Raw genomic sequence first — 11,591 nt, forward strand, 5'->3', positions numbered from 1 at the left:
CACTGGAGTCAGCATGGCTCAACATCCCAGTGACATCATCACAACATTTCTTCTCTTCCTGCATGTCTCTCAGCGGTCTGCTCTGCCAAAGGTCTTTATTTTGGACTTTGACAGGTGGTCATATTAATGTGACTGGACTGTGTGGTATAATATGTGGTAGGCACCAAAAAAAGTTTGATAATCCAAACATTTGCTTGGTACTATGTCATAATACTCTGTATACATAGTGCAGCCAAGCAAATAGGTGGCCACAATACACAATTAACCTCAAGATACACCCGATACAATAAATCATATAGAAGAATAATGATATATAACTTTATTAATCAGAAATGTAAAATATCATAAAAAACACTCATAACAAATATAGAGATAGGATAAAATAAGATAGGGCCATACAATATCACTGCACAAATATTGAAGGGGTTTTCTGGCCCCAAATGCATTTTTGATACTGATAATTAATCCTAAATATATGAACCATTGGTATCGGGTGTGTGTGGGTCCAGCCAAACCATGTATAGATTAACTAATAACCTTATCATAACTTACGTTCACACTAGTCCTTATATTAGCAATAATGGGTTATCAAGGAATTAAACAAATCCCAGAGGAGGCCAGGAAAGGTGTAAAATACTCAACTGGCCCATTGCTCTAATGTCCATTTGGGTGCTTCGTCCAGTGCCCCATGTGACCAATGAGCAGTCTCAGAAGTTGCTGGAGAAAATCTGGTGACATATAGAGATGAGCGAGTAGTGTTCGATCGAGTAGGTGTTCGATCAAATACTATGGTATTCGAAATACTCGTACTCGATCGAACACTACTAGCTGTTCGAAGTTTAAGTTCGATGCAGAACCAGTGTTGATTGGAAGAATGCTATACATTCTGCCAATCAATGCTGGTTCGTCTCTTACCTTTAGAGGTCTTCTCCGTGCAGCTTCCCCGCAGTTTCTTCCGGCTGGAATTCACTTTGCCTAGGCATCCGGCCTAGGCAGAGCTGACTGCGCATGCGCGGGCATGCCCTCACATGCGCAGTCGGCTCTGCTCAGGCGTTGGGCCAGGCAGAGCCGACTGCGCATGTCCGCGCATGCGCAGTCAGCTCTGCCTAGGCCCCGATGCCTAGGCAGAGTGAATTCCAGCCGAAAGAAGACGTGGGGACGCTGCACCGGGAGAAGACTTCAAGGAGAATCCAGCCCGACCGTCACTCGTGGACTTGGTAAGTATAATTTTATCGAATTTTGCGTACCCCTGAAACAAGCATTTCCCCTCATAGACTATAATTGGGTTCGAAATCCGTTCGAACAGGATTTCAAACCTCGGACATTTTAGTGTTCGCTCATCTCTAGTGACATATGTGAGTTATGTCACCTGTGCCTCACCGGGGCTTCGGAGGACTGAGGCACAGTGCATAACTAAACAGGCTGGAGGATATCATGGTGCAATGGACTATTGAGTATGGCAGGATAGCATGTCTTATTACTGCCATATGAAGCCACAAGTAAGTACATTGTGCAAGGTGTACAAAAAGAGAACACCACAGTGTGATGATGTCACCAAATAGTAATTTAATATGTGTATGCCACCACATTCATCATATAGGTCACGCAAAACTATCAATACGATGACATACAGTCCTATGAAAAAGTTTGGGCACCCCTATTAATCTTAATCATTTTTAGTTCTAAATATTTTGGTGTTTGCAGCAGCCATTTCAGTTTGATATATCTAATAACTGATGGACACAGTAATATTTCAGGATTGGAATGAGGTTTATTGTACTAACAGAAAATGTACAATATGCATTAAACCAAAATTTGACCAGTGCAAAAGTATGGGCACCTCAACAGAAAAGTGACATTAATATTTAGTAGATCCTCCTTTTGCAAAGATAACAGCCTCTAGTCGCTTCCTGTAGCTTTTAATCAGTTCCTGGATCCTGGATGAAGGTATTTTGGACCATTCCTCTTTACAAAGCAATTCAAGTTCAGTTAAGTTTGATGGTCGCCGAGCATGGACAGCCCGCTTCAAATCATCCCACAGATGTTCAATGATATTCAGGTCTGGGGACTGGGATGGCCATTCCAGAACATTGTACTTGTTCCTCTGCATGAATGCCTGAGTCGATTTGGAGCGGTGTTTTGGATCATTGTCTTGCTGAAATATCCATCCCCGGCGTAACTTCAACTTCGTCACTGATTCTTGAACATTATTCTCAAGAATCTGCTGATACTGAGTGGAATCCATGCGGCCCTCAACTTTAACAAGATTCCCGGTGCCGGCATTGGCCACACAGCCCCAAAGCATGATGGAACTTCCACCAAATTTTACAGTGGGTAGCAAGTGTTTTTCTTGGAATGCTGTTTTTTTTTGGACGCCATGCATAACGCCTTTTTGTATGACCAAACAACTCAATCTTTGTTTCATCAGTCCACAGTACCTTCTTCCAAAATGAAGCTGGCTTGTCCAAATGTGCTTTTACATACCTAAGGGGCTCTGTTTGTGGCGTGGTTGCAGAAACAGCTTCTTTCTCATCAATCTCCCATACAGCTTCTCCTTGTGCAAAGTGTGCTGTATTGTTGACCGATGCACAGTGACACCATCTGCAGCAAGATGATGCTGCAGCTCTTTGGAGGTGGTCTGTGGATTGTCCTTGACTGTTCTCACCATTCTTCTTCTCTGCCTTCCTGATATTTTTCTTGGCCTGCCACTTCTGGGCTTAACAAGAACTGTCCCTGTGGTCTTCCATTTCCTTACTATGTTCCTCACAGTGGAAACTGACAGGTTAAATCTCTGAGACAACTTTTTGTATCCTTCCCATGAACAACTATGTTGAACAATCTTTGTTTTCAGATCATTTGAGAGCGGGCTGTCCATGTTCGGCGACCATCAAACTTAACTGAACTTGAATTGTTTTGTAGAAAGAAATGGTCCAAAATACCTTCATCCAGGATCCAGGAACTGATTAAAAGCTACAGGAAGCGACTAGAGGCTGTTATCTCTGCAAAAGGAGGATCCACTAAATATTAATGTCACTTTTCTGTTGAGGTGCCCATACTTTTGCACCGGTCAAATTTTGGTTTAATGCATATTGCGCATTTTCTGTTAGTACAATAAACCTCATTTCAATCCTGAAATATTACTGTGTCCATCAGTTATTAGATATATCAAACTGAAATGGCTGTTATAAACACCAAAATATTTAGAATTAAAAATGATTAAGATTAATAGGGGTGCCCAAACTTTTTCATAGGACTGTACATGCCAAACACTGCCACAAGGCTCCCACCTCACTGTGTAAATAATGCGGGCTCAAGCATATGGTGCAGTATCAGTTCACAACCAGTAGATGGTATATACTGTGCATACAAATTATACACTGTCGTTCTTATAGAATATAGAAGTGAATAAGTGCAATAAAATGTGTAATGCATGCGTAATGTGAAACATGCAAAGCAAATAATGCAACAAAAAATAATCAAAACAAAGTGACAATCAAACCGTGAATAAATATGACCCCATATATTCCCTTAATCAATAATACACACATATATAATAATATATAATAAGCAATTCATACACTGTGTCAAGTACGTAGTAAAGATAAATACATGTATACTGTATCAATTAACCCTTTCAAGACACAGCCAGTTTAAAATTTCAAGACGCAGACCAATTTTTCAAATCCGATGTGTGATTTTATGTGCCAATTACTTTGAAACGCTTTTATTTATTAGAGATGAGCGAACAGTAAAATGTCCGAGGTTCGATATTCGTTTCGAGTAGCCCCTCAGTATTCGACTACTTGAATCGAATATCAAACCCTATTATAGTCTATGGGGGGAAAATGCTCGTTTCAGGGGTAGGCAACGTTCGATCAAATTATACTTACCAAGTCCACGAGTGAGGGTCGGGCTGGATCCTCCGAGCAGTCTTCTCCTTGCAGGGTCCCCGCGGCGTCTTCCGGCTCTTCATTCACTCTGCCAGGCATCGGGCCTGGGCAGAGCCGACTGCGCATGCCCACACTACAAGCAGACATGCGCAGTCGGCTCTGCCCAGGCCCGATGCCTGATAGAGTGAATGAAGAGCCGGAAGATGCCGTGGGGAAGCTGCACGGAGAAGACTTCTAAAGGTAGGAGAAGAACCAGCATTGATTGGCCGACTGTATAGCATTCGGACAATCAATGCTGGTTCTGCATCGAACTTTTACATTCGAACAGCGAGTGGTACTCGCTCATCTCTATTATTAATGTAATTCTAAGGTGGGGGCCCCACATGGCAGTAAAATACGCAACCCGGACATGCTGTGATTTCGAAAACTTGCTGTTTTGGAAATTACAGCATGTCATTTTATCTATGCTGGCAATTTCCCTATAGGTATAATTGAAGCAGAAAGTCTGCAGAGGAATCTTCAATGATGGGTGGCAGGGTGCACTGTTCTTTCAATCGGTTGGTGAGGAGTTTCTTCACTCCTGCTGCTCATCAGCGACTCTAGGCTCAGGCTGCTGCTGATGGAGTTGATACTGCTCCTGCTCCCTCTAACCCCCCTCCATTGCCACCATGGCAGTACAAGGTGAGCGACTGTGGCTCTCCAGGTCAGACCTGAAAGAGGATGGACGTTGTTGCAGATAGGCAGTGGCCAAATGACTACATAGGATGTCTCTATAGATGTCTATATTGTAGTTCAGTTCTTCCTCACTCTCAGTAGGTGTAAAAAAGGCCCCCATTTTTGACCAGTAGCGAGGGTGGAGAGCCAGTAGTCATCAGCCAAATGGTAACAATTTGTCTGTCACTACGCAAGCAAGTGAGCATGTATTGGGATATTTGTACAAGTGACTTGAAGGGTCTCCCTGCATCCATCTCCACTGCATACTGCCACAATGTGTCTGGGCCACCCAAACTGCTTGTGTTTCAATGTCCTCTTCCTCCTACAGTTTAGCCCCCACAGGGGGAGATGTAGGCGCCATGTCTCTAGTCCCCTGACCAGCCAGATTTACCCACATCTTTTCCAGGAATTACGTTGTTTATCCTGTAGCAACTGACAAATAAAGTGGCCTCCGCAAAGGGCACCAGCAAACGACAGGTGTCAAGCATGAGCTGCCACTGGCTAACATTGAAGTTTCACAGGGGAGTACCATTGTTTGCTTGAATTATCAAGAAATCATTTATGGCCTTTCTCTGCTCATACAGTCCATCCAACATACTGAGGGTGGAATTCCAACGGGTGGAAAAGTCGTATATCAGCCTATGTTGCTGAAGCTCAAGGAGGTTTGGCAGTGTATGAGTGGATGAAGCGCATGTAAAGTTTCCTGGCCATTTTTAGGATGTCTTGCAGATGGGTGGAAGACTTAAGGAAATTCCTGAAAACTAGATAGAACATGTGCACCATTCGGGGTGCATGGCTTAGCCCTAATTGACACAGCGCAGATACCATGTTCTTCCCGTTGTTAGGGTAAGTTCACACAGAGTAAAGTGCCGCGTGATGTGGCACGCATACACTGTGTGAGACTTTGCGGACCGTATACGCTCCCATTGATTTCAATGGAAGCCGGGATTGTATACGCGGCGCTATTTTGCGGCCGTGATTTTGCAGCTGCAAAATCACGGCCGCAAAATAGCGCCACGTATACGATCCCGGCTCCCATTGAAATCAATGGGAGCGTATACAGCCTGCAAAGTCTCACATGGCGTATATGTACCACATCATGCGGCACGTTACTCTATGTGAACTTACCCTTAGTCACCATGTGTAAGGGAATTGCTAGGACAGCAATTCCCCAGTAACTGTTTAAACCCTGGGACGGGACACAAGAGACAGTGAGCCCTAAGCTGAAGCCCCCAACTGACCCTTCCTATTGCCAGGCCCTATCCTAGGTAATAGGCGACAACCACAAAGACAGTCCCTCCCTGTATAGGTGAGACACAAAACACAGACAAGACGGACAACAACAAAGAGAGGTCAGCTAGCCAAGGATCAGTAACAGTCGAGCGATGCAGTGCCAAATCGGAGTCCAAAGAATTGTCAGTAGGGAAAGCCAAAGGTCAAGGTTAAGAATGCAAGCAAAAATAGTGACAGTAAGGAGCACACGGTAATAGCAAGCATGGTGTGAATGGGAGCAAAGGCTATATAGGGAGGAAGAACCCGCCCCTGGAGTTGACAGGAAGGCAGGCTGTCAATCACAGGCAAGACAAAATTAACCATTTAATGGACAGAGGCAACAAAGGCAGAAGACGAGTGTAGTGCAAATGCAATCACAGAACTAGAGCCGAGTTCACACAGTGCGACCAAAAACTTTAAGCCAAGAACCAAACTGCACCCGCCTCCTGCGCTGCAGCACATGAGCAGAGGGCGGTACAGAGACCCGAACAGGCAGGGATGTTACACCATGGTTCCAATTTTGAGTTGTTGTGAAGAAAGCCAGGATTCTATTTCTTGATTGAGGACACAGAGCAGTTCCTCCTCTGTGGGACTCCATTAGCCAAGGCAAATGAGGTTTAGAACAGTGTCACACTACCATGTTATGCACATGTGGTATGCTGGAGGAGCAATGTGAGTTGTAGTATCTAGTAGCGTTGTTTGGGGTGCCTTATTAACTGGCTGTCTTCCAGGAGACCTATAATTTCTGTGATCCCCTTTACCTCCTGTTGGCATGGTAGTAGGCCAGTAGCCTCAAGGAGGAGTGGTACACACTTGCTTAAAGATTAAGAGGTCACTGATTTTGTATTTGTGTCAGCCCTAAAGCACATTTTTCATGCACAATATGATTGAGGGAGTGACCCAGAAATAGGGTCAACTAGCTTACACTACACCCTCCTACCTGTTTGTGAAATCATTCTCACTTGTGTGTATATTTTTTACAAGTAAGTGGAATTTGGAGAATTATACCCTATTAGTAGTGTGGTCTGTTTGACATTTTATAGGGTTTATATCATTTTACTATAGATGTAATAAAAGGGAAGTTTTAGTTTCTATATCGTATGTGTCTCTATATGGGAGAGAGTGTTCCACTTCCTCCTCTGTGAATTAAGCAGTCTAACATGTCCTCATGTACTGGTCCAAGAGGAAGAAAATGGAGAACTGATTTCCAGGACATAACAGAGAGGTGGTTGAAGGTACTGTAGGTCACAAAAGTTATCTTATTAGGGTTGAGCGATTGGGATCATAGAAAATCGTATCCCGATTGGCGCTCAAGCAAATTTCACAATCGCGATCAGGATCCGCTGGAAGATGATCCGAAATCGGACTTTGAAATTTCAAGATCAGCTCAACCCTAAAAGTGACTTTTCCCATAGAGAAGCATTTACTAGGTTCGAGCAATCAGGATTGGAAAAGATCGGATTCTAAATGGCGATCGAGCAAATTTCACAATCACAATTGGGATCAGCTGGAAAATGATCGGAAATCGGATTTTAAAATCGATCCTGAAATCTCAAGCTCAGCTTAACCCCATTACCTATTTAATATTATATATTCAGAACACACAGTCCATATTAATATTGTATGAGAATTGTGGTGAAAATTCAACATTCTCATGTCAGTAAAACTCATTCCGATATGTTTTACATTCAGTAGAAAGAAGTTCATTATTGTTGAACGAACTAATGAGATTAGTGTTAATCCGTGTACACACTAATGAACTCACTTCTGTGGTCTCTAAGGTCTCCTAATTCCCAGAAGTCAAGGAAAACACGTTAATTGCTTAGGGGATTTTCCTTTGTACAATGTTATTATAAAAGGGGGCACAGCAAGCTCTAATGCACAATATATATCGAGATTTTTTTTTTTAAGTAAGTTGATTCTGTTTAATTTCTTTAAAATTAGAATATTTCAATCAATTAGAATTCAAGGAATAGAATAGAACAGAATAGAATTTTCAATGAATTTTTGTGTTTTCCATGTTTTCCAATAAACAGACTTGTTTTATCCACACGGTTGACGTATGAGCTTTCTGGTGCTTATACTTACGTCCGAATCCATGGGCGCAGGACTGATCTTCTGCCACCCTCACCTTCACAAAGTACATATGCTGTTATGACCAATCACAACGCAATAAGGTAAGAGGCCATCTATTTAAAACATAAAAATTTTATGACAATATTATTTGGACTCTATATATGAAGACATTAATGGACAATTGGACCACCCACCCTACTGAAGGACAGATCTGGTTACAAGTAGTAATCTTACAATTTCTATAAACAGATAACATAATGCTTCAAAAAAAAACAAAAAAAAAAAAAAAAACCTCATCCGTTATATATTCAATACCAGATTAAAAATGTATGACTTCAAAAAGAAAAAAAAAAATTCCTTTAATTGTATATTATAATATTTATTATGCCCTGGTGATGTGCAATTAATCCAGGAATCTATTTTGATATGCCAAAGTTTGAGGCAGGGGTGGGAAAAACACTAACACTATTTTTGAAAGCATTCTTACTTTGCAGAGGAAACACTGCTGTCTCCAGAATATCTATAGTGGTAGGTCCATAGGGTATGGAAACATGACTTCTTTGGTCTAGGTTTGGACCATGATCCAACAGTTGAGGACCTATGCTCTATGTAGAACGATTACGGCTAAAAGATCAATATCAAAATATCTTTTGTTTCTTCTGTAGGAACTAAAATGGAGATATTTAACCACACATCAGTCAATGGATTCACGTTATTGTCCTTCTCCGCCCTTCAACACCTCCAGATCTTGCTGTTTATCTTGATTCTACTGACCTACGTTATTTGTGTTGTGGGAAATTCTGCCATTATAGCTATTGTCCAGTTAGAACTCTCTCTTCATACTCCAATGTACTTATATATTTCCACCTTTGCTGCCTTAGAGATCGTTTTTGTTTCTTCCACCGTTCCCAACCTCCTTTCTAACCTAGTATTATCGGAGAAGAAAATTTCATTTATCGGTTGTTTTACCCAGTTGTATGTCTTCAACTCTCTAGGGGTCACCGAGTGTTATCTTCTGGCCATAATGGTCTTTGACCGACACCTGGCTATTAATAGCCCTTTGCGTTACCCATCTATAATGACCAATCAGTTTTGTATTAAGTTAGCCATTGTGCCTTGGCTAGTAGGATTCCTTATTGTTCTGGCACCCACTATCATCACCGCTCGCTTACAATTTTGTGGTCCTCATGAAATCAACCACTTCCTCTGTGATTTTGCCCCACTCCAGAGTTTGGCTTGCTCCATTCCTGTCTATGTCATTGTCCTAACCAGTTCAGTTGCTTTCATTGATGTTGTAGTCCCGTTCATCATCATTTTAGGATTGTATATACGTATTATTATAACGGTTTTGAAGATTAGGAGTGGAGAGGGTAAGAAGAAAGCCTTCTCCACCTGTTCCTCACATCTGATCGTGGCCAGTCTTTTTTATGGCACAGCCACCATTGTTTATGTAAAACCTAATGGTAGTCAGTATGATAAATTTCTTGCTCTCATGTACACAGCGGTCACCCCACTCGTAAACCCATTTATTTATACCTTCAGAAACAGAGATGTGAAAAATGTTTTCAGAAGGTATCTGGGTTACCTTGTAAAGCAGCAATAAAGTCTCATTTATGAAATAGAAGTGATAGTAAAGGTGGAATTTTTTTGGAATGTGCATTGTAAAATGAAAAAAAAAATGATCTCAAGTAAAGATTGAATATTGTATGTGCGTTATTCCACGTGTGATATGCTTTCCATAAGTAGAATGGATAGTTACATAGTTACATAGTAGATGAGGTTGGATAAAGACATTAGTCCATCAAGTCCAGTGTTGATCCAGGGGAAGGCAAAAAAACCCATGAGGCTCATGCCAATTGCCCTATTTCAGGGGAAAAAAATTCCTTCCCGACTCCAAATCTGGCAGTCAGTATAAAACCCTGGATCAACGTGTCCTTAAAATCTAGAGACCATAACCCGTTATATTTTTCTTTCAAGAAAGGCATCCAGGCCCACTTTGAACTTGTTCAGTGAATCCGCCATTACCACTTCCTGGGGCAGAGAGTTCCAGAGCCTCGCTGTTCTTACAAAAACAATCTGAGAAACAATCTGTCATAGTAATTTCTATTGACTTAACAGGGTTTTGTCATCAATAGGATTCTCTATCCGGCGGCTGTACCTTTAAGGCTGAGTTCACACGGGGTATTTTGGTCAGGATTTTGAATCTGAATCTGCCTCAAAATCCTGACCAAAAAGATGGCTCCCATTGAAATCAATGGGAGCGGGTCAGTTCTTTTTTCCAGGAGTTGTTTGTTCTGGCTCCTGGCTCATAGTGCGCGACAGGTGCACCGGCATCCAATCGCAGCTACCCATATTTTGTACCGGAACCTGAGGTGGCCTCCACGTCAAATTCAGGTCCCAAATACCCCGTGTGAACTCACCCTAACATTAACTGGATAACCTGGGAAGCTACTGCAGTTCCTGGTCCTGGCTTGGACCAGTTAACAGCAGGACTATATAAAGGACTATATAAAGCCATGCCCTCCTTACTCATGTGCAGACTATTAGGGTCCATTCAGCTCTGAAAAAAAAAAGCCTCCCATTCTACTAGCAGAAAAAGGAACCCATTGAAGTCAATGGGAGGCTTTTCTTTCAGAGCTGAAATTCAACACCAAATTCCTCACCATTTTCCTCCATGTGAATGGACCCTTAGCTCAGTTTGCTATCTGCTAGTTTACTGCTCCTGGTTTGCACCTACTTTCCTTTGACTACTCCTATATTGACCTCAGGCTTTGTTCCTGGATTCCTCTCCGTCTTGCGATTTTGTTCTGGGTTCCGGATTGGATTTGACTATTGGCTTGGTTTTCCAGGCTCAACTTCTTATGATTTGCTTTCTCATTGCCATCTTCAACTTTTTACCTGTGACTTGATGACCATTTTGTTATCTCTGTCCCTGTGAGTTGTGTGCACATTTGGTTTTAGGTTTCTGCTACAGTGCATCTATCTGTAGTACATGCATCTGTTCAGGTGACAATTCCAGTCTTCAGATTCAGCGAAAATCCATCTCTTCTTGTGAGGAGCTTTGGTGAAGGCATCTGAGGCCGGTCTTGGTGGTGTATTACATTTAGGGTGCATTCAGACTACGTAACGCCGGGCGTGTATGAGAGCCGTACACGCCGGCATTACGGCAGACTGCCGAACACTTCCCATTCACTTCAATGGGAGCGCTCGTAACAGCGGCGTTTACGAGCGCTCCCATTGAAGTGAATGGGAAGTGTTCGGCAGTCTGCCGTAATGCCGGCGTGTACGGCTCTCATACACGCCCGGCGTTACGTAGTCTGAATGCACCCTTAGGCAGCATTTTTTACTGCTTGCAGTTGTCAGCCTGATTCTGCTGCTGCTCTCCTATAGCTTGTACTTTACTCCTGGTTACTGTGATCTTGCATCTGAATCCTAAGAATAACCATAATTAAATTTATAGACTGTCAGACCCTTAATAGTTGAAAGAAAAAAAATAAAAATAAATATAATAATATTTTTATTATTATTATTATTATTATTATTATTATTATTATTATATTTTTTATTTAAAATGTTACAGTTTAAAATATTTTTTCAAACCATCTTTATGGTGACATCTTTAGTCTTGATCGGTTGCCA

The 11,591-nt window shown here is 42.0% G+C and overlaps 1 protein-coding gene across 1 annotated transcript; it reads left to right on the top strand.

The window, feature by feature from the left end:
* Nucleotides 1–7,036: 7,036 nt before the first annotated feature.
* LOC142213362 (olfactory receptor 6N1-like) lies at nucleotides 7,037–9,555 on the top strand. The gene is made up of 3 exons (XM_075281679.1): nucleotides 7,037–7,116; nucleotides 7,913–8,016; nucleotides 8,618–9,555. Exons 1-3 carry the CDS (start codon nucleotides 7,037–7,039, stop codon nucleotides 9,553–9,555), a joined length of 1,122 nt encoding a protein of 373 aa, XP_075137780.1.
* Nucleotides 9,556–11,591: the final 2,036 nt, after the last annotated feature.

This window comes from Leptodactylus fuscus, chromosome 7 (assembly GCF_031893055.1).
Source record: "Leptodactylus fuscus isolate aLepFus1 chromosome 7, aLepFus1.hap2, whole genome shotgun sequence".
Lineage (NCBI taxonomy): Eukaryota > Metazoa > Chordata > Amphibia > Anura > Leptodactylidae > Leptodactylus > Leptodactylus fuscus.